General features: G+C 33.3%; 3 protein-coding genes across 3 annotated transcripts; 2 read left to right on the top strand and 1 right to left on the bottom strand.

Annotated features, from left to right (window-relative positions):
* Positions 1-1,505: 1,505 nt before the first annotated feature.
* On the top strand, positions 1,506-8,588 carry LOC127793232 (carbon catabolite repressor protein 4 homolog 5). The gene is made up of 15 exons (XM_052324043.1): positions 1,506-1,898; positions 2,965-3,128; positions 4,453-4,518; positions 4,616-4,668; positions 5,036-5,117; positions 5,358-5,404; positions 5,744-5,825; positions 6,270-6,362; positions 6,470-6,502; positions 6,599-6,681; positions 6,970-7,102; positions 7,411-7,496; positions 7,574-7,658; positions 7,941-8,047; positions 8,314-8,588. The coding sequence occupies exons 1-14, from the start codon at positions 1,586-1,588 to the stop codon at positions 8,007-8,009; spliced, it is 1,389 nt and encodes a 462-aa protein (XP_052180003.1). The 5' UTR covers positions 1,506-1,585; the 3' UTR covers positions 8,010-8,047; positions 8,314-8,588.
* Positions 8,589-11,686: 3,098 nt separating this feature from the next.
* Positions 11,687-13,271, bottom strand: LOC127792820 (ethylene-responsive transcription factor CRF1-like). The gene has a single exon (XM_052323423.1). It carries the CDS (start codon positions 12,992-12,994, stop codon positions 11,951-11,953), a length of 1,044 nt encoding a protein of 347 aa, XP_052179383.1. The 5' UTR covers positions 12,995-13,271; the 3' UTR covers positions 11,687-11,950.
* A 9,787-nt stretch (positions 13,272-23,058) lies between these two features.
* LOC127793118 (uncharacterized) lies at positions 23,059-23,760 on the top strand. The gene has a single exon (XM_052323902.1). It carries the CDS (start codon positions 23,059-23,061, stop codon positions 23,758-23,760), a length of 702 nt encoding a protein of 233 aa, XP_052179862.1.

The following is a 23,760-nucleotide window of genomic DNA, read 5'->3' on the forward strand; positions in this document are numbered from 1 at the left end:
AATTTTAATTATTTTTATTAAATTCTAATAACTTATCATATTTTTTAAATTAAATGCATAACTATATAAATAATAACTTAAACTACATTTATCCAAATACGTAACTTTGCACAGCTTAAAATCCGTTTCAATTAAGACCATCTCCAACACAGAGATAAAATACTCGCTAAATCAAAATTTGAAAAGCAATTCTCACAATTCATGCTCCAACGCTACTTCTTACTATCTTGTCACATTTCAAATTTTTATGAAGCTTCAAAAGACTCGATACAGTTGATGAGTGATTGTTTGCTCTCTACATTTATCCAACGACTCTCTTTGACATCTTAGATTTGAAAAAGACGTCTCTAACAACTGTCTATTGCATCTGAGATTTGAAAAAGACACTGGCAACGAGCAATTGTAACGAAAGCTACCAGCAACAGCAACGAAGAAAAAGGAACAACAGCTACCAAATTTGCCTACCAGTGACGGAGATGAATGGGATCTGGCTACCAGCAACAGCAAAGCGGCTCCAGCAGCAGTGGCGACGGTTCTCTCCTCCAATAATGGCGATGACTCCCTCCTCCTTCAAACTGGGTTTGTTTATATGTTGTATTTTGTATAAATTTTGTATATATTTAAGTATTAAGTTAATTATATTTTGAAAATTCCATGGCTTCTTCGCATCAATTTGCACCCAGGTTCGATGGGGCTTGTTTGGTTGTTAGGAATTTTCTTTTTTATTTCGATTCTGAAAGAGAAACTTTGGATAATAGATATGTGAAAATTGCATAAAAACTTCGAATACTCCATATAGTGTCGATTACATAGATTTTAACTTACAAACTATATTTGTTTACCATCATATATTTTGTTGAGTGTTGTTTTTGTTTTTTTATTAATTAAATTAATAGTGACCTATTTAAATTTTATTATTTATATAGTAATTGAAATTTTCATTCAGTGTTTTTGTTTTATTTATTTATTTTTCAATATTAAGAACTTATTTAATATGCTTAGATTTTGTGTGTACATGTATTTTATTATATTTTATGTGTGCATTTGATTATTCATTTTGTATGTATTTAATTATTTTATATATTTAATTATTAATTATATATATGTGTATCACATAATTTCAATGTAATGTTTTGAAACTGATTTTAAAAATGGATGTAAAAGTTACTTAATTAGATTATTTGGTTAAATAATTATTTTAAAAAATTATTAGTAAATTTATTTATAAATATATTAAATATTATAAAATTTTAATATTATCATATTTATTATTAAATTATCAAATAATTAATAAAATTTATAGTAATAAAATTATAAATGAGGTAAAATAAATATAATTAAAATTTATTAATAAATAAATAGGATAGAGAGTGAATTAGAGAGTAAAATAACGTGGTTAGAATATGTATAATTTTTTAGAAAAAATTAAAATATGTAGTAAATTATTTATAATATAGTAGCGAACGAGATGGGAAGGGTGTTGGAGATAGTAAAAAAAAATAAAAATAAAATTATAAGGAGGGTAAGCCAAACACCCCCTCATTCGTTCTTCCCTCCCCGCAGAAGCCTTGAATTCACCGGCGACATGAGATTCGGTGGAGGTGGATCTCAGCCGGCCGAGATGTCGGCGAGAAAGCGAAGAAAATTCCGAGAGGTGCAGGAATATAACGTTCATTATTACTCGAAGAAGCGACGGTTAGTAGCAGAAACGGAAACCCTAACCCTAGCTTCAAGGTCCCAAACGTTTGATTCTCTGCCCGGCACAAGCTTCTCCAAACCGTCTCACTCTTCGTCCAGAACTCGCCGCAAGCATAAGAAACACCACGGAAGAAAATTTTCCACCAAGGACGGTATCCGCAAGTGGATCTATTCTTCTGGAGACCTTTCCAGTTATGAAGGTACAAAAGGCTTAGTTACATGTATAGCATCGTCCTATATCGCGGATGAATTTGAATTTTGAAATCGAAATTCTTGTATAAGTGCATTCTAAATACGTACATGTATGCAGGATATTCTTGTATTCGAATTTGATTTTACATTTTCATTTGATTTTTTTTTTTTTTTGTGCTTGGCAAAGTAGAAAATTAGTTGTCATAGCAAATCAGACACCCGAGTTGATGTTAGTACTGTTGTCTTATGTCTCTGTATCCGCTCGGTTACTTTGTTCCAAGGACTACTTACGTGATTTAGTAAATTCAATACTATGACAGTTAGTATAGCCCTATATATGAGCTTTCTTGGTATATCTTGGGCCTTTCTTAAGTTGTTTAAACTTCAGAAGTATAGGAAATTTTCAATATGATAATTTCAGCAAACCTGCGGTGAGATGCTAATAAATGGTGATGAAATCCCTACAGCCGGAGCTGACTCAGTGAAGTTACCTGAAATAAATAACACCACTAAACCTTAATCCCACTAAATGGGTCTGGAATCATGTCTATCTATGGCTATATCTAAACCTTGAGAAGCAACCAACAAAGTGATGTGCTCTCATAATAATGTTAAATCTTCTACTTTAATCAAACTAAAAAATTTAAAAGCTCATAACTTCAAAGTTTCCCTACATTTGATTGCTGGATGCTTAGGTGAAGCAGATCAGAAGGTTATAACTTAGCTGTAAAAATGCCTGGCGGGATATGTAATGTTTGCTTCCATGTGCTTTATTTATGAAACGATGTGGGCTTCCCAGAAACTTCAATGAAGGTGGTCATAAATTACTAATTGGAAGAACAGTTATGAAGTCGATTAACTGATGGAGGCCTTTAGGATTTTCATCATTTTATAAAGGAAAAAACTGGTGATTCTAGAACCATGGAAATGTATAATTTGGCTGTGTGGAGCCTCTAATTCTTCCCATGTGCTACTATTTTGGTTATCTTAGAAATCTAGTATCCTCAGTCCTGAAATGGACATTCTTCTCCTTTTGGAACTTCTCTAAATCTGTATTATTTTTTCATTTGGCAGATAAGGTTATTCTGGTGTCGTATAATATACTTGGTGTTGAAAATGCATCAAAGCATCCAGACTTGTACTCTAATGTCTCGCCCAAGTTTTTGGACTGGAACCTACGGAAAAAGCTTTTGTACAAGGAGATTAGCCAATACTGTGCAGGCATTGTGTGTTTGCAGGCAAGTTTTGAACTTTAAGCACTTCATTTACACTAAATCGTATGACATTTCTTTCTTTTTTTTTGCTTGCTCAAATAAATGAGTGCATGGCTGGATGTGCATGCAGATAGCATTTATGTGGTGATACCAGGGTAATTTATTATTCCTGGTGGCAGCCAGTGGACATGGATTCGTTCTAGATTAGTCTGACTTTTACATCCTTGAATTTGTATTTTTCCAGATGTTCTTAAATGAATTTATTGGTACAGTAACCAATTTGGACATGGTTTGCATATTTGAAAACTAATGATAATTGCTCTAGGAAACCACTGGCTGATTGCGCCCAGCGGTCATATCATGCAAATTGTCTTTTTAGGTAGTGTTTGTTAACTAAGATATAGGGTGAAAAATGTTAGATATAAGAAGCATTCCGGATGTTTGTCTTTTTTAACATGTTTGTTAAACTTATTTGACCTTCCCCGAAAAAACCCTCATGTGACTTCTTATTTGACTTTTTACAAATAAATTTATTTCCCCCCCTCTCTAGATAAATTTATTTGATATTTTATAGATAAGCCTAAATTACCCATATGTCCCTTGTAGGATAATTAATGTCATTTAATGTATTTTTAAAATTTAAATTTCTCTCTCTTTATATATATTTTATTATCTAATACAAATTCCTTTCACATATTTTTTAAATTATTTAATTTAATTTTATATTTTATTATCTATTATGAAAATATGTTTTGGCAATTTTTAATTATCTAAGTGGAATTTTTGTAATTCCACCAATAATTATTTATACTTTCTAAGTCTTTTTAGAATCTATTTTTGAACATGGATTTAGAAAATAAAATACTATTTTTAATTTTAATTTCAATTTTTGACAATTCGCATTAATCATAAAACACTATTTTAATCATAAATTTGCTTTTGATGTTACATACAGTTTTGAATGAATTTGGTAATAAGGATATTTTGGTAAAAAACCTTTATCTCGGTGCTTATCATATGCATTTAACAAACATATGAAAAAAAAAAAAAAGTACAATCCTCAATGGATTCTAAAAAATTTAACAAATAGTCTGATAGAAATCTTGTAATACTTCCCAGCCTTATCTTGACTATTCCATATCTTGGTCCAGAAAACATTCCAAACTTATATTGATACTCTCTTATCTTGCTCATTTTAACAAATGCTACCTTAATATATGCATGTTTATATATAGATAAAGATGTCAACAGTACTAGAGTTTCCTCTAAATTATATGGTATTCTTGAGTTATGCTTGTTTATGACAAATGTTGCATTTTACTTTTTAATCTACTTTTATGACTTCCAGGAGGTTGACCGTTTCAATGATTTAGATAATCTCCTACAAAAAGATGGCTTCAAAGGTGTTTACCAGGTATTGTTGCTAGATTCTATAAATCCTCTAATTTGGTATTTTGTTATAAATGAAGGTTTTGATGAATCTCCATTTACTATTTGTCATAAATATGAAGGCTCGAACTGGGGATGCATGTGACGGGTGTGCTATTTTTTGGAAAAAAGAGCTGTAAGCTTTCTCATTTCATATAGATTTCCTGAAATTTTGTGTTCTGGGGACTTTTAGGATAAAAATGGTTTAAGCCTTGTCCTACATAAATGATACATGATGAAGCAGTTTTTCTTCCTTCTTTCTTTTCTCAACAAACCTTTTCCAGGTCTGTCAATAAAATCAGAAGTTTTTAGAAACATTCTTTTTACTTTATATTAGATATGGAATATAGTATTCTGGTTGATGTAGTTATAATTATGCCTATTTTAACATGTCTTTTATTTATTGCATGTTTGGTATCCTTCTAGTATGAATTTTGGCTTTTTAATTGCATTAAGTTGCCTCCTTTAGTATCTGATATTAGCTAGTTATGTCTTAAATACAGATTTACCCTTTTGCATCAAGAGAACATAGAGTTCCAAAGGTTTGATCTTCGAAATAATGTTGCTCAGTTCTGTGTTTTAGAGGTATGTGGATTTTGAGATCGATATTTTATTTGTCGAATTTTCTCTTAGTTCTAGCAAGGAACAATATGAAACATTGATTTTTAGTGGTTCAGTTTATCTATAATGCTCTAGGTTATGCTGTGGGGTACTTTGCATGTTTCAGTTGTTCTTACCATAAAATCATCATGCTTTAGATGATTGACTGTATTATATCTGCCATCTAAGAATTAAATTTTTAATATTGTTTTTAATCATTTGCAGATGAACCTAAAGCAGTCAAATCCCAATCTGGATACTCAAACATCCCAGTAAGTGTTAGGTACTTTTACCCTTGGATCATATCATTTATTGTTATTTCCTGGAATCCAGGGCACTTCCATGCATAAGTACAAATAGGGGAGATGATTTTTTTTTTTTCTTTTTTTTTTTTGGCGCCTTGACATTTAACTTGCATGCATGGTTTGTTTGTTGGCATATATGTTCAATCATATATGTTTCAGTCTTGTGACATTAAGCTAGAGCTTTACTGCTTTTAGACACCTAAATCTGCATATAGTAGAGTATCAGTTTTGTTAATTCTTTTTGTTCTTTTTCCTGTTAATCAGACATTGTGATTTCTGTAGCTAATGTAGAATATAAATGTATAGGGTCTCTTTATCGCGAAGGTTATTGGTTGGAAATATTCACGTGCTCTTCAACCCAAATCGCGGGGATATAAAGCTGGGCCAGGTAATGATTTTTCTAACCTATCAATATTATTCTAGGTTGTTTACATATGATTTCACTGTTGCTTGCAATTAATGAGTGTTCATAGTCACTAAGGAAATAGCTAGTGAACATCTCTCTCTCTCTCTCTCTTGTGCACACACGCACACACACAAGCACAAGTTTGTCTGCATTTGCATTGTCTTTGTATGTTTTGATTTATGAATAGTGTAATAATTACACTCAAGATCTTAATTATGGTGAACCTGATTAAAAGCTTAAGATTTTAATTCTTGTGAAATTATTCTTTGTTGGAAATTTTTCTGTGGATAGATAATTTAGATGTCAAAAGTAAATCCTGCAAAGTCCGAGTAATCTGTTTTTCTTCTAATGAAATTTTCAAGACTGCATTGTAATGATAATGCTGATTTTGTTTATGTATTTTGTGTTTGAACTATGATTTTTTAGATTAGACTTTTTCTTGAGAAGGCCCACAGATTATCACAAGAATGGGGAAACATTCCTGTCGTACTTGCTGGTGACCTTAATAGCATTCCACAGGTAATCCAGCTTACTAGTTCCTGTAGGTTGTAGTTTTTAGCAAAAAGCATTGGTGTAGTTTTCACTAGCATCATATACTCACAGATTTCTGTTCTTCTGTGGTCAAGAGTGCGCTATACCAGTTTATTGCTTCATCTGAGGTGAGTTTTAGGTAACTTCTTTGCATCAAGTGAAAGGCACTATCTGATAGGTATTATGTGATGATTTGAGACTGAATTTGTTGTAATTGTTTGCAGTTGGACCTTCAAGAACTTGATCGAAGAAAAATGTCTTGCCAAATTTGCCCTGTAGAGCATCAAGGGCTCCAATTTCAGAATAGGTTGTCCCCAAAATTCCTTTATTATGTTGGTATTAGAGATACATGAAAGTGAACGGTTGTCTCTAAAGTTTAAGATTTATTGCGTTTGTTCAAGGGGGACCGAAAATAGAAATGTGGTTTATTGTTGGAAAAAGAAAATGGAGAGGGGGGGAGGGGATTTGAGAAAAGAAATAATATCTTCCTAGATTACTCAGGAAAAAAAGAATGTCATGTCCTTGTGTCAATATTCTCATTTTCTGTGTCAGAATATTTCATGCCAATAATAAGTTGACTGTTGTTATTGTGCAGCTTTCAGCGTTCAGTGTCCAGCCCACGAAGGTACAGACGGAATCATGAGGAGCTAAGGCTTGCAACTGGAGCTGGAGGGGGAACTTGTCTTAGACACAATTTAAAACTCTCCAGTGCATACCTCGGAGTTAATGTAAAAAGTTTGGATTCTCTCGTATTTACAGTTCCTTCTATGTTACTACGTTACTCCTTTTCCTACTCTGACAGAAGATTACATTGTCACATCACGACCTGATAGGATCATGTCCGTTATAAAAGTTAAAAAAATGTTAGTGCGTGCATGTGTGTGTGTGTGTGTGAGAGAGAGAGAGAGAGGCAATACGAACATGTTATTTATCTCAGCTTAATTTAATATAAAACACAATTGAATGTTATTTTTATCCTTAAATCTTTCTGATCTTTCTCTTAATTTAATTTAATACAATGGTCTCAATTGCTTAGGGTGGCTGTGGAACTAGAGACAACCATGGGGAACCATTGGCAACAACTTACCACTCCAAGTTCATGGGAACTGTTGATTACATATGGTATTTCTCTTACAAAATGCTGAATATCGAGCATTTACATTGCAAAAGTTAAATTTTCTGTTTTCACTGGTGAGTAGGCATACTTCAGAGCTTGTACCCGTGAAAGTTCTTGATACCTTACCAATTGAAGTTCTAAGGAAAACTGGTGGACTCCCAAGCAAGGTGAGATAACTTTTGTTGCATCATTCAAGCTATATTTGAGATGATAAGATCATGATGAGCTACCCAATCTGTTAGTGTTGGATTTGAAACCCAATTCTGCAATTGCAAAGACCATGGTCAGTGGTCAATTGCAAAACGTACTGCTTACAAAAACTAGTTGCGTTTTTTTTTTTCTTTGTATGTTATTGTTTTCTGAAGTCTCCTACTTCTGCAAACACAAACATGTCAAGCTCAAAACTGTATGGTTTTTTGTTGTCGTAATTTCTTTTTTTAACCTTGCAGGAGTGGGGCAGTGATCATCTAGCTCTTGTGTGTGAGCTGTCTTTTTCTGATGATTGCAATGCAACGTGACTTCTGCTGTCAATCCCGGGCCTACTTCTATCAATTGGGTAAACTGCTAATTTTACTTTCAGAAATGTTATTTAGACACTCAATTCTAACACTTTTTAGCGACACTTATGTACTGATATGAAGTACATTTACATTAATATGATACAAAATGCAACACATTAATGGATGAGTATCACCAAAAATGTAACAACTAGGTTTCCAAATAGCATTTCCGTTTTGCTTTCTAGAAGAAGGGGGCATTGATCTCCTTCCTGTATGGAAACAGTTGACAACACTAAAGGGTGTTATCTTCTCCGATGTGCAGCACCAAATTAAATCAAAAGGCTTTGTAATTATTACCAGAGGAGCATTACTCGTGCCTTTCTTGACCCTTGCCGGTGAGCATCCAGTTTCTAAAGGTTGTGTGATTTTATTTAATTGATTTTGTTGTCCTTTTTAGTTTTTATTTTTAAATAAAAAATAGTATGTCGTATTCTGTATCCGTTTTCAGAATATCGAAATGTTTTTAACTTGACAAAGCAAAATATCAATGTGGAAAATTGTTGTGGGATGCTCTTTGTGATGCAACCCTTTTAATGATGGGATAAGGTTTTTAACACCATCTTCCTACGTAAAAGTTTAATGTGATAGTAGTGATAAAAGATTATTAATATGGTCGTATTTCATTATACAGTTTATATTATGAAATTAACTTGTACAATTTGAAAACATGATTGGAGAATATTTTTATTAATATTCAATGATTTTTTAGATCTACTTTTAATTGTTGAAAAAAAATACATAAACCGAGCCCAAAAAAAAAACACAATTTTTACCCAACATATCCAAACGTGTCCAATTGGGTAGTGGAGTTTGTAACATGAGAACTTAGCTATAATTCTTTCTTTTTTTCTTTTTTTGTCTCCCTGCAAGAAGGAAACCGGATAGTTTAATGTTTGTTCGATCTTGCAGTCAATTTTTGTTTTATGTTTTCATTTTCAATTTAATTTTTAATTTTTTTATGTTTAGTTACTGTTCAGTTGAAAATATGCAAATTAAATTTGCTGTTTTATTTTTCGTCACTTCTAAAATTTTAAAAAAAAATATCATTTTGAAAATGTGTAAATCCATGCAATATAATTATATTTTGACGTGTGTGTATATATATATATATATGTATATTGATTTTGTTTTACTTAACATGTAAAATTGTTTGTTAAAATACCTATGTTGAATAGGTATTGAAGAAAACAAAGTAAAAAATAGAGAGGATTGAAGAAAATACCTTTTTTTTTTTTTTGTTATTTATTTAAAAAAAAAAAACTAATGGCGTTGACTGCTTCCATTACGAATATCTTCTTGTATGCTAGTTTTTTATATGATTGGCGTGCTTGGTAGAAATCAGCACACACCATGTTAAATAAGAGAACCTACCTAGACTAATGGCGGTCTTGCCCCGGTTTTTGATGCCTTCCTACTTCCTGTTGTAAGAAGACTAAGACCCAGTCTTTCATGTGCTCTAAACGAATGGACCAAGTGTATTGAATTGAATTGTGGGGCAGAAGTGCTCCACTCATCTAAAAACATGAGGCTGCCCTTTTCTTCTTCTTCTTCTTCTTCTTCTTTCCTTTTTGCTTTATAACATTCGGTTGTCTCTCTAGGTTGCCTGTGGTGTTTTATACGTGTGAATCTCTCTTGGGGACACTCTATTAGGCCATTCACATATGTTAGCTAAAATTTCATTAGGGACATGTATCGTAGTCCTTGTTATGGGCCTCCTCTCTTTCAAACTCATAGTTCATATGGTTGAGGAATCAACTTGTTCACTAGGGACAAAGTGAGAGGCCACTCATTAGAAGATTTAAATTTTAAGACTCTTATTGCTTGAGCTTTTACCTTAGTGGTGAGGCTACTGTGAGCCTTTCGACTACCACCTACCCTTAGTTTAATTTTTTATTCCATTTTATGGGTAGCCAATGAGAGAGAGAGATGGTTTTGAAAAATCAACTAGTTGATGGTATTAGAAAAAAATGGTGGTGGTGGTGGTGAAGGAAGAAAGTGATGGGTGAGAAAGAAAATGGAACAAAATTATTGCCAAGCAGAAGAGCTATAGATGCAACTTGCAAGTGAGGCCGCAGAATATTCAGAATCACTGTAAGGAAGAAGCATCTTTCATTTGAACTTTAAGCAGCAAAAGTGATGGGGGTGGCTGTTGTTGCCGCTGCTTCCAAAGCCTTTGATGCTGGCCAGTCAATTTTTTTGGTTATTTTTAATATAAAATTTAAAATATATATTTGTATTATGTAAAGTATATTATTTATTATTATAAATTATAATTATTATTTAATAATCATAACCAAGTTTTGAATCTAGAGCAATATCAAATGGAACCAACTAAAATCTAGACCAAATTTTGAACGCTTTTTCTTTTAAAGGTGTTAAAAGAGACAATCCTCAAACTACAAAAGATATTGCTATGTTTTGTATTTAATTTAAAATTTTAAAAATTAAAATTATGACCAAGGTCATTAATGTATAATTCATTCCACCGAAGAGAGAGATATGATGCTCCAAATTAAGCTAAATAAATGGGATTTCGCATCAGGGAAGCCTGAGTAAAAGCACAGGTGGTTGTTGAGCAAAAAGGGGACCTTTTTCTATGAGTTGTCTTAGTAAAAGTAATGAATTGTGATTATGATTCAATAAGAACTGTCATCTCCATCTCTACCAACCGAAAGACTTGAATATTGACACATAATTTTTGCTTATTATATGCTAGGACTAATGCCTTAATTAATTTTCTGTTATTAATTGGTTTTTTTAACATGTATCAGCCTTTGTATATCTCATCTTCCTTCCATGAATTTGGGATTGACAGTTTGGGTTACGAAAATAATCTTTTTAACATAATAGTAAAATTATGCCTAAAAATAATAAAACATAAAATTTTAAGTAAAAATAAAATTACATATAAAGACAACAAAAAAGGTGTTTTGTTGCGATGTAAATGCCTATTCAATTTCCATCTCTCTCGTACTTTTTTTTTTTTTTAAAATACAAAAATTTTAATTATTAATCATTTAGTCACTCTACCATGATTATGTCAAAGATTACAAAACATGCTCCCATAAGCATGATGCAGTGGTAAAGCACTTGAAATTTCACATAGAATATTATGATTCGAGTTAATGCGACGATTTGAGAGATAAAATTATTCTTGGAATGCAGCATTTAGTTGAAAAGCACCGCATGTCCAGTTTTGAGTGTGCATAGATTATGATCGCATCTAAATTTACTTAGGAGATGCATAAGAAAGAAAGATCACATATCTTTAGAGATTAGTTAGCGAATCTCAAATACTCCAAGTGAATAAAAAAAAAAAAAAAGACTACAAAACACGAATTTTCAGATTCCGTAAGACCGTGCACAAAAACAAGAAACACAGGTTTTGTATGCTAGGAATGCCCATTAATTTTCTCCACCAAACTAAAAAATCTCTTTTGCATGCATCTCTCTCCCCCTTAAACAAGGGGGTGTCTCCTCTCTAAGGCCTTATTATAGTCAATGTCATGCCATCTCTCCATTGTTGGGGCAGGAAAGGAAATCATGAATTCCAAAAGATCCATGCAAGGAAAAAGACAACAAAAGATGCTTATCTTCATGGCTCACCGGAGGGAATCCAAGTAGTCACAAAAAGATAATGCAGAAAACATACAAGATTAGAGTTCATAGAGGAGTCGTGTTTAGAACATTTAGAATCTCTAAATAGAAGCTCAAAACCAACTTCAAAAGTTTCTCCAATAATAGCATTAGCTACCCTTATTATAAAGAGGCAAAACTCTTGGACGGCTCAACAAGCACAAAGAAAACCCAAGAACTCTATAATTCAACCTCCCAAAATTGCAAGAACCCTCAATTAGATGGCAAATTTACTGGCAACTAATGTTTGCTGCCTGCAAAATTTATGCATAGTTGATATTCAAGGCCTCATCAATCCAAGCAAGCTCTTCTTTGCTCAGCTCAAAGTCCATGTTGGGAAGATCACCTCCCTCTCCATTCCTGTGCTCGCATCCTAGAAAGCCCATGTCGAATCCATCTAAACGATTGAAAAACTGTCCCACCTCATCACCAAATAGTGAATTATGATTCTCAGTGCTAGCGTTGTGATTCCCAATGATGGGTTGTGAAATTGATGAATTCCCCAAGGATTCCAAAGCCGGTTGCTCTTGCAAATCATTGATCTCTGTCAAGTAGTTGCCTAACCTGAAACCCTCATGAAATGAGGCCGAGATGGTTTGATCTTCGAAGAATGCAACAGAGGATGGCTCTTCCTGCACGGTTTTCAGTGCAGTTGCTACCTCCTTTATCGAGTAGGCCGGTGCCTGAACAAATCTCATTGAATTGCTTTCTTCCTTAACGGAGTGGCCAATTCTCTTAACCATGGATGTTGTGGACATATCAAGAACAGAAGATGGAGATGGATGAGAATCCACACCACTGATCACCTCCGAACCACAACTCGACGAATTCAAGTTCTTACTCCTCTCCCACAAAAGCATCTCTTCAAATTCAAGCTTCTTCTTTTCGTAAGCACCGGCAGCCTCCTCTGGGGTGTTGTAAGTCCCAAGCCAAACTCTCTTCCCTTGAATAGGGTCCCGAATCTCTGCGGCATATTTACCCCACTTCCTTCTACGAACTCCCCTGTAAATGGACGACAACGATCTCGCCGCCTTCTGATTCTCTCCAATTTTACAACCATTTCCCCCTCCATCTGAACGATGCTGCAGAGCAGGAGCCGCCGGAATAATTATCTCCCTAACCACACGCTTAACTCTCTGAATCCCATCCTCATCCTCACTCTCAGAGTCAGTGGCGTAGGGATCACTCACAATCAGTCGAACTTTTCGGCTCGATTCAACACAACAACGTTCCTCGCCTGATCTCTGCTTCTTCACTCTCTTCTTCATGATGTTTTGATTCAAAAACTCTCTTGGAAAGCCTGGCATTTCTCCTCCATACAACAATCCCGAAAAACCCTAACACCCCCCCCCCCCCCCCCCCCCCCCCCAAAATTCTCAAACTGAACTTGGATAAATAACAAAATTTCAGGCGAGAGAGGCGACTTACAGCGTTCAACACGAATTTCCGACTCCTAGCGTCTGCCCCCTTTTTGCTGAAATTACATCCGTGCCATCTCCGTTCTCCGCCATTGAACCTCCATTCCGGAAGGACCTCAAGGAGAGCTTCTGAAAAAGGAGATGATGAAGGTGGCGCAATCCTCTGTGACATAGTCTACCTGTAGCCACATGAGCTTATTAATCCCCGCCGTCGATATGCCGTACATCTTCAAAACAAAATTAATTACTGAATGGTTCCCATATAACGTTACACACAGAGTTAATTTTGTCACTTAATTTTTACATTTGTATAATTAGTAACGCTTCCTTGGAAAATTAATAATATTTTTTTAAAAAAAATCATTAATTATGTTTGAAAAAACAATTATAAATTCTGAATCTCCTTTTTCAGAAGCTCCCCAAGATTTTTAGGTTCATAGTACCTACAAATTTGTTTGAAATTCAATATTTGAATAGTTTCTTGTCCTTGGGAATAACAATTGGGTCGAGAAGCCCAGTCTTTGTCTGGGCCACTTTATCGGGGCTCCGATTTGGTTCTTGAGTTCGAAGATCAAGTTCAAAATGGAACCAAATTTGATAGGGCCATTCTCTGTCCAATGGAACTGGGCCCAATTACGGTTCGTTCAGCCCAACCCAATAATATGAATCCAATTAATGGTGGTGTGCATATATCACCCAAAAGCCCGTTAGCGGCCCCATATGATACGAATGTATGAACCCACATGTTTGAGGAAGTTTTTAATTTTTATTTAATTACAAGTGTTCAGTTAAATGAATTTTAATTCTATAATCTATCTTTAATCCATGGCTTATGGTAAGGTCATTTTACATTTATTTACTCCAATCTTTTTTTATTTCATTTACTTGTCTCTCGACGTATATTGGTCTTATTTTTATATGATCAAACCGTTTTAATCTCATCTCGCTCTTCTTTGGTACAAATTATCTAGTTCTTTTACTTTTTCTTTTTTAGTTCTATTACATTTTTATCTCAATTATAGTTATATTTTCACATGATATTAAATTATCCAGCTTTGTAGGCCACACAATCAAAGATGATCATTCGTGTCAACATACATGCCTCATTTAACTAATAGATTGTGTTAAAGTGAATTAAGTGGTGACATGGTTTGACATGATTAAGCTATTGATTATGGTTTTTATTGTTTTTGAGATGAATGGGCCAACTCAAATTTGACATGATAAATACATTATAAGTTCGTGGTGGCTTGGTTTTGACACCAACTAATATAAGTCATTCAAATATATTAATTCTGCATGGGTCTCAAAGTATGCTAACAAATTGTATATATATTTATCGTTTGTTATTGCTGGAACACAACAATGAATTTATTAATTGAAAACGTCGTTATCAAGTCGTTTGGACTTTGCATGAAAGAGAACGATAAAATGGCAAAGGGTTGTTCTCGTACAAATACTCAGATGTTTAAATCAGACATTAAAAACTTAAATATCATATTAAAATCAGTATAAAAAACATACCCCTTTTGAAATTAGGTTTCATCTATTCATAAAAGAGCATGGAGCTTTCCAAAATTTACTAGAATTAGAATTCTTATATATAATATTTATCCTGACATTTTAAAATTCACTAGAACTAAGGTCTTTTATGAATAAAATTTATTTTGTTCGCAAAATTTTTAGAGAAATTTTTGAATGTTAAGAGTTATCGTATTTATCTTTATTTGGGAGATAGATCTCTCTCTGATTAGAAGAAAATTTATGTGGGAGTTTACAGTTTCCAGGGGACAAAAATAGTCCCTCCAACACCAGTCTTCTCTCAACCTTCGATCACAAAGCAATCTCTCTCGATTTAAGTTTTCTAGGAGGTCGCAAGTTCTCATGGTTTAATTTTTCCGAGTGATCTTGTAGTCTTTCGATTTAAAGTCTCCCAATTTAATTTTTTCGGGAGACCACAATTTAAGATCTCCAGGAGGAGACTGGCTCCCAGTCTTTGGGTGACCTTCAATTCTCCGAGCTTGCCCTTTCACATGTGTCTCAATAAAGCTAAAAATTTATTTTAATTTTTTTTAATCTTTTGATGGACCTTTGCTTATGGCACATGATTACCCAGTACAACAATTAAATGAATACCCACAAGACAGGGAGGGCTCTTCTATGGTTCACTCGTTAGACAAAAGACTATGAAATTTGAGCACTAAAGGAAGTAATGAAAATGAAATTTAGGTGTTCAAATACCCACACAATTAGATTTGGTTGATTTGTTGAGTTGGTGGGATTTAAGCACTTCAATATTAATGAATAAAGTCAGGTGTCTATATGGGTCAATGTGCCCTTGTCCCTTGGGTTGTTGGTTGTAGTAATGCCATCCTCAACAACCCTTTTTAAGGAGTTTCACCAAGTAGTTGTCTTGCCTTTAACTCGCCACATTACCTTTTAGTTGAGTTCATACAATTAAATAATATACATACGACCTTCTTAGTATGCCATTAATGTAAGATTCAAGTCATAATAAACTTTCACTATTTTAATTCTTAATGCCATCACTAAATCAAAATTTTACTTCTCAATCTAACTGAAATGAATCTCAAAACAGTTTCTTAATCCATACTGATTCTTTCGTGATCATTAATTACTTTTAATATCACCTGTAATTATAAGTTTTTATCGAGAAATATCATGTTTAAGATAATTATTGAGGTTACGAAACGAAATAATGTACTCTAACACTTTCTTAATAATCTATTGATGTGAGGTTTAAATCGATATTGTGATAACTCAAAAATCATACACAAAAAACTATATTTGAACTTATCTTTAAAAAAAAAAAATTTAACTTTCAATAATAAAAATAAGAAATGGTTATAGCCACTTACCATAAAAGGGGACAGCTTGATTGTAGTAGTTGGAGGCAACAACTTTACTTAAGAGGTAGGGTTACAAACTTTTAGAATGACAGCCACTTTCATGCCAAGAGGTAAGAATTTCCCCAAACAACCAACAGGGCTGGTCAACTCATCATTCATCACATTTAGATTTTTTTGCTACTTATTATTATCGTTATCATGCTGTTTAAATATAATGATAAATTTATTAACTAAAAATATCATTATCAAGTCGTTTGAAATCTAAAACAAAGAAAATAATTAAAGGCAGTAAAAAAGTACTCGCGCAAACATTCTAATACTTAAATTAAATATTATAAATATGAAAATTATGTTAAAATGTTAGTCTGCATTTATGGCTGCTGGTGGGGGTTTTAAGTTCTAAGGTGTAGCAAATAGAAGAGACTAACTTTGATCGAGAGTGAAAGCTTTTAGTCATTTCTCTCACTTTTGTCGCGTAAGATGAGCCACACTTTCAAACTCTCCCTATAATATGTGACTGCACGCGTTATATGATATATGATTGGATAAAAAGATATTTAATTATTATAAAATTAAATATTTGAGGGATATAATGGGTCAAAATATGAGTTAGAGGTGTCACATGACCAAAATAATAAAATTCTAAGGAAATTTTATACTTTAGGCCATTATATGTATGTGTAATTGAATTAGATTTATCACATAAAAAAATAAAATTTGTGTATGAAAAAATGAATGTGATTTGATCTTAATATACTTTTACATTCACAATTTCGATAAAAATAAAGATAGATTTACTCATTTAATCAATATGCAACTTTTAAATACAAAAGCTATATATTAACTATCTTGTGGTAAAGTTTTTAGATCTCACAACACAACCCTACATTCAAATAATTTTCAGTGATTTCAAAAAATTACGTCTTTCTGACATATTCGTCTCAAAATTCATCTCTATTAATTTATGTCTCTAAAAATGAATTTTTTTTTGAAGTATTATCTCATTGACATTTTCGAATAAGCTTTCATATGTATATTATTTGATTGGAGTCGTAACAATCGAAACATTTTATAACAATATATATATATATATATTCTTTCATCTAATATTATATATGGTCCATGCATATGCTATGCTTTGACAAGATGACCTGCATATTCTTATCTTCTTTGTTAGATGTTCTATGGGCTAATGTCCATATACTTTCCTTTCTAAACATGTCTTCTTCTTCCATGTCCAAACATAGACATTTGGCTATATACATGTGGGTGTGGGTGTGTAGTATAGATGCATGGATACTTTGCTTAAGGCTCTTGTGCCTTTGTTCTTTTTAGGTGGGTATCTTGCAATATTCATTGTGTGTGATGGTGGTCCATCTCTTTCTCTTTCTTTCTTTTAAGGTGCTCCAGTCAGTGGGTCCCATTTCATCATTTTATTTTAAGCTAAATTTATTTCCACATTTGTAAAGTTTCACTAAATAATTTTAAAAGCAATACTCCTACTAACATATCTTCAATTTCATAATCATTAAGTAATTCGTATAATTTTATAAAATTTCATAACCTCAATTTAAGGTCAGAGTGATTTAATATAACTTTAATTAATAAAAATAGGTTGTACAATTTTCTTTAAAAATAAAAATACTTTGTATATTTATATCTATTATTGTTCAAGCATAACAATAAATTTATTAACTAGAAAAGTCATTGTCAAGATATTTGGAGTCTATATCAAACACTTTGATACTTAAATCAGATATTAAAAATTTAAAAAAAAATTATTAAAAACCAATATTAGAGATGTATATCTTTTTGAATGAGTGCTTATCTTTTTATAGATTAACATAGAGTTTTTTCAAATTCCCTAAAATTTTTTTATCTTAATATTTCAAGATCCACTAAAATTAAGATTTTTATGCATAACGTTTGTACTAATATTTTAGAATCCATTACAATTAAGATTTTTATAAATAATATTTATCTTTTTTATAGAATTATCGAAGAAATTTTTGAATGTCAGAGTTATTTTATTTGCATTTGTTCGAAATCCCTTCATTAGAAAAAAAAAAAAAAAACGTACACTTTTTTAACTCAAACAATTATTCTAAACTTTTAATATTTTTTAACAAAATTTTACCTATTACACATAAAAAGTGATGGTAAAATTTGCCTTTAATTTAACTCACCTCCACTCAATGTTGAAGAATTTTCCCATAGTTTGCGGGAAAATTTTTAACTCAATGATTGAGGCAAGAAAGAAAGTGAGTACTCATGCTGCCATTGACCACTGCCATAAACAGACAATTGTACTAAAATTGTTTGACAAATTAGTTATTATTATATTTTAAAATTATAAATTCAAGAAATTTTTAGTGCATAGATAATTTTTTATTTAGACTATCTTTTTCTTTTAAAATTCACGTTTTGGTTGGAGCTAACTTAGGTGTAGAGATGGATTAATCGTAAGCTAAATTTCGAGACTTGACCTCTTAAATAGATACAAATAATTATATAAAATTACACAAAGACAGAATCGAACCCACGATCTCACAGTATCTTAAGTTTCTGAATACTTGCGACAAACCGTCTGTATTATCCCGAGCCCCCAGAGATTATTAGTTATTATTTAGATATAACGAGTTTAAATTTTATTAATTTTTAGTTTTTAAATAAGATACGTTAAGAATATTTTAAAAAATACTTTATCAACAAGAGTTAATAATTATATAGACATATAATTAATTAATTTGTTGTTTGTTACATATTTATCAAGCTACTTCAAATTATTCTTTGGTTTGACAATTTCGATTTGGGTGGAGAATTATTCTTCAAATAAGCGGGCAAATTAAAGTATATATGCTCATTAAAAAAAAAAAAAAAAATCCCTGTCACAGAGATGGATTGGATTCCAATGAGATCAACCTCATATATTATAAGTCATTTAAATTAGCCACTAATTAATTAAATTTTTGGATTATGATTTTGTCGCATATATATATATATATTATCAATAAAATGATATTTGTTAGGTTTCATTTGAAATACTTTTACACTTCGTGTTTTTGAATTATGCAACCAACCAATTTAAATGAAATTTTCATATTTTAAATTACAAATAATAAAGTCAAATGGACGCATCCAAACGCTGTCTAATCACATGTTTTCGTTTAATTAATTAGAATATTTTAATTAAAGCATATTGAATTAATGATAATTGGTCATTTGTGTGATTAGGTGAGCAGCCGCTTTCAAGGTGCGTGTGGATTATAAAAATATTATTTAAATATTTATTCACAATATTTTTATATTATTAATATAAATATATTTACTCATAAATATCATGAATAATAAATAACATAAAAGTGAACGAGTGCTGGTAATTCGTCGTAGACGTTTGGAAGATTAACATATCATAAGATCATGAGTTTAATTAGCTTAACATTTTATTCGAAAACCGAAGGAGACGAGGGATGGCCCCACCCAAGGCCGAAGCACCCCTTCCCATTGAATTGTTTTTCTTTCTTTCTGTTTTCATTACTTACTTGCAGCCGAAGCAAGCCCAGTCCAAAACTTTTTATTTTTTATAATTTTAATTGGATTAAATTAAATATTATTCTGTTTCTATTTCTATTTCTACTTCTATTTTATTTTTTAAAGCAAAAAACTTTTATTTATTTGATTCACACGCCAAACTTGTTTTCATGGACACGCTGTTCCATCTACCTAACAAAACAAAACGAAGGAGGAAATTAACGCGGTTCCCAAACAGGACGATTCATTCACAGTCGGTGGGCTACGCTATCTACCAAGCCAAACAACCCCCCTTCATCGGACCTAGTAATTTTTCTCAAAACCAAAGGGCACGAGCGTAAATTGAACCCCACAGAAAAAGATCTCTCTCTCGCGCAACCGTGAAGACCACGGCTTAGACGATGGGACGTGGGTACATTTTTAAACTGACAGGCAAGGGTGAGGGTGAGAGTGGGACCCAGTCAAAGATGACACCAACTGCACGTGACGAGGAGCGGCAGGCAGCAGCCGTACACGTGTCGGTTCCCTGATTTGGCCCTTTAATTGGTTTACCGGATTGCCCGGTCTCCAAGAAAAGGACGAGGGCAGTTCCTGATAAAACCAACGCACCCAGTACTGTACGAAAAAGTAGGACGGTTCGTATTGTGTTACGGATGCCGGAACTCTTCTCGAGGATTTTTTTTCTTACTTTATGAGGCACCTAAGAGATAGATAACGTCAATACTATTATTTTTTACAGTTAAAATGATATTTTCTGTATTAAATATAATTAATATATTATATTAATATAAATATATATATAATTAATACTATGAACCTCCCAAGATTAAATATATATATATATTTTTTTTTGTGTTATATATATATTATGTAGATTATTTTAAAATTTATGTTCAATCATATCAAAATCTATATTTTTATTTTTATAATTTTATATTTTTTTATACAATCAATAATTTTTTTTTGTTATTTCAACATCTTATATTTATTTTTGAGTAAATTTATATCTCTTAATTTAATTTTTTTATATTTTAAAATACAATAATTAAATTGATTCAAAAATATAAATATATAGATATAATTGAAATAATAAAAAATTTAGATTATCATATAAAAAATTAAAATATAAGAATTAATTTGATTTGAAAATACAAATATAAGGATGTATTTAAAATAATAAAAATTTTATATAATCATAAAAAAAAGAAGTAAAAATATACCAACAAAAAAATGAATTTGACAATGGTATATTTTTTAAATTTTATAAAATTATCTTAATCTTCTAATACACTTTTGACCAACAAGAGATAATATAATTCTAAAATATGAAGCACAAACTGCCACAATTTACTAAAATTTTAAATTAAACAGTCGTGTCTGTTTAGAAATCATGACTAATTAAGATAATTTAAAACGATAAACATGAAATTATGACTAAACCAAGTCATCTGAGAAATTCAATTCAAATATTTTGAATAAAATATCAAAAATAATGAATGTTGATATTATGTATAGAATTAAGATAATAGAATATTAAAATTTAAATAACATTTTTTTTTTTTTGTAAGAAGAATGGTGCAATTTTGTTAGGTGACGTGCGGTTATTTCTTCGAGAAAGTGCGGCTCCGAGGCGGCTAACAAGGTGGGCGCGCCACGTTGCGATAGGATTCGTGCATGCGCTACATATGGATACATTTCAGATTTTTTTTCTTTCTTTCCCTTCGATTTTCTTCTCCGCCTTCGCTTTCTGTTTCGGCGCCGCTTTAATGCCGCCGCCCGCCCCGCCGGGTTACCCCTTTTGCCTTTGGCCACCTTTTCCACATTCAAGTTCAACTCCTCGCCACAAAGACGAGGAATAGATGACTATATACCAGTTTCTAAATGCATGTATTTTACTATTTTATATCTTTCCTTGACCCACAAAAATATATAGACTAATCTGTTAGGATGATCGGATCATTATAACATTATTTACTCTTATTTGTGTCCAATTTGCATGGAGTGATTCTTCGACTCATGCCCCCACTCTCGCTATATTGTTCGATCTGAACAAGATAAGATTTTTAATATTATTCACTCCTATTTAAGAAGAATCAACTCATTTTTTAAATCACATTAATTAAAACTTAAATACAGTCTGAATTTTGTTAAAATTTCCTAAAAGTCAATTTATTTTGAAAAGATTATAATAGGCAGTAACTATCAAAATGCCCCATTTGAATTCGTGCCCAAATTGAATAAATTTTATTTAAATTAAATTAAAAAATGCCTAATAGGCTCTGATCGATGAATATATGTAAATAAAATGTTATTAGACCACATAATATGACGTGACATGTGATCGAACGTAATTGGAGCCCCCACTACTAATAATTTAAGAATGACACGTTACCGTTGGATCCCGCCCGGCCGACGTTCCAAAGTTAGGCGTACACGTACGGGCTGTCATCGGAAAAGTCCACGTCTACACAATCCACGAATTAGAAAACAAACGGACAGATATCATGTCACAGTTGTTAAGTGAATATAATTAAGAATAAATAAAAACAAGTAAACGATAAAGATAAACTATTTTAATTTAGAGTTTTGTCAGTGATAATCTCCAGATTTCTTTAGTTTCTAATAAATTATTATTATTTTTTTTAAAAAAAATAGTATAATGGGCTCAGATTTGGGAATTAGCTAAATAATAGTCGGTAACCTTTTACTTTTATTTATAGAGGGGCAGGTACGGAACATGTCAAGACAGCAGCGGACAGGGCGGCGGGGCAAAATGGGAAAATCGGCAGTACAAATTATTTCCAATCGAAGCAAAAGCCGAGAGAAGGGCCACGTGTTTGGCCCGGCAGGGTGGGGCCGGGCCCTGCGCCCGCGGATTCCAAGGCTGGATCTTAAATATAATTAAATCGAGAAGGTGAATTCCAAATATAAGAAAAATAAAAAAGGAAAAAGAAAAAGAAGGAATTGAATTGAAGAATCCCGCCCAACACGCGCCTGTCCACATCTCCCCGCCCGGTTTCCATCAATCAACCGTTCACTAAAAAAAGCGAAGAAAAATCTTATCTAATCTTTCTCTCCATTTCTTTCCTCTTTCCCACTATATAAATCCTTGCCCCCATCTCTCTTTCTCGCCCACCAAACAATCCGACTCTTTTCTCACACTCTCTCTCTCTCTCTGGAAAGTTTCTGTTCTCCACTATAAAGATCCGATCCTCTCCTCTCCTCCCCCATCTTTTCTTGTTTCTCACCCGGGCGCCTTTTTACTACTTTCCCTAATATTTTCCTTCTTTTTCACTCACCGTTCTACATTTTCTCTGCCGAGAAAATTTGTCATCTTGCTTTTCTGTCGTCTGCTAGTCCCCACTATATATATCGCCCCACCCCACGCACTCTTTTTCCCATCACCCAAACACCCTTCTGTTTGTTTTCGTTTTTTCACCCCTCTTGTTTTTACACCCTATAAGTTCTTCTTCAACTGATTTATTTTACCCAATTTCTCAACGGCCCAGGGGATACCTAATCATCTTTTCTTTACGGGTACTGCTTTTGGGAATGGAAGACGAAATGAACAGCGAGCGCAATGGGAAGAAGCGGGTCCGAGGTGACTCGGATCTGGACTCACCACAGCGGAAGCGAGTTGACTCGGATGTGAACTCGCCGGAAGCGAAGAGGCTCAAGGAGGAGCCGGATCTCCCGCCGGCCGACTTGCAAGCAGTTAACTGGGACGAGTCCGACTCGAGCGCCTCCGAAGTGAATCAGATCCGGGATGAGATCCTGGACATTTTCGACGAGACGGACATGGTGACGGACGGTGATCCGGCTATTAAGGATCTCGACTCGGTCATCAAGAGTTTCGAGGAGGAGATCATGCATCCTTCGCCGCAGCCTGCACGGATGCCGGAGGTCCTTCTCTCGTTGGAATACGGCGAGCCGCAGCCTGACCTTGGCTTCCTTCTCGAAGCCTCCGACGACGAGCTTGGCCTTCCTCCGACAACCTCTCCCGCCGGAGATGGTACGAGATCGCAAGTAGAACATGTCGAATCGGCGACGGTTGCTCCAGAAGTCGCCGTTCTGAACGAGATCTTGGGGCTGGAAGGCGACCTACCGACTTACGACTCGTTCGGCTTCGCAGTCGGTGAAGAACCTAAATCCTACAACAACGGCGAGTTCGTTACCGTCGGCGGACTGTTCGACAATGACTCCAGCGATTTTTCCGATTTCTTGTATCGGCCGGAGTCGTTGCCTGCTCTTTAG

Source organism: Diospyros lotus, unplaced genomic scaffold (genome assembly GCF_014633365.1).
Source record: "Diospyros lotus cultivar Yz01 unplaced genomic scaffold, ASM1463336v1 superscaf1, whole genome shotgun sequence".
Lineage (NCBI taxonomy): Eukaryota > Viridiplantae > Streptophyta > Magnoliopsida > Ericales > Ebenaceae > Diospyros > Diospyros lotus.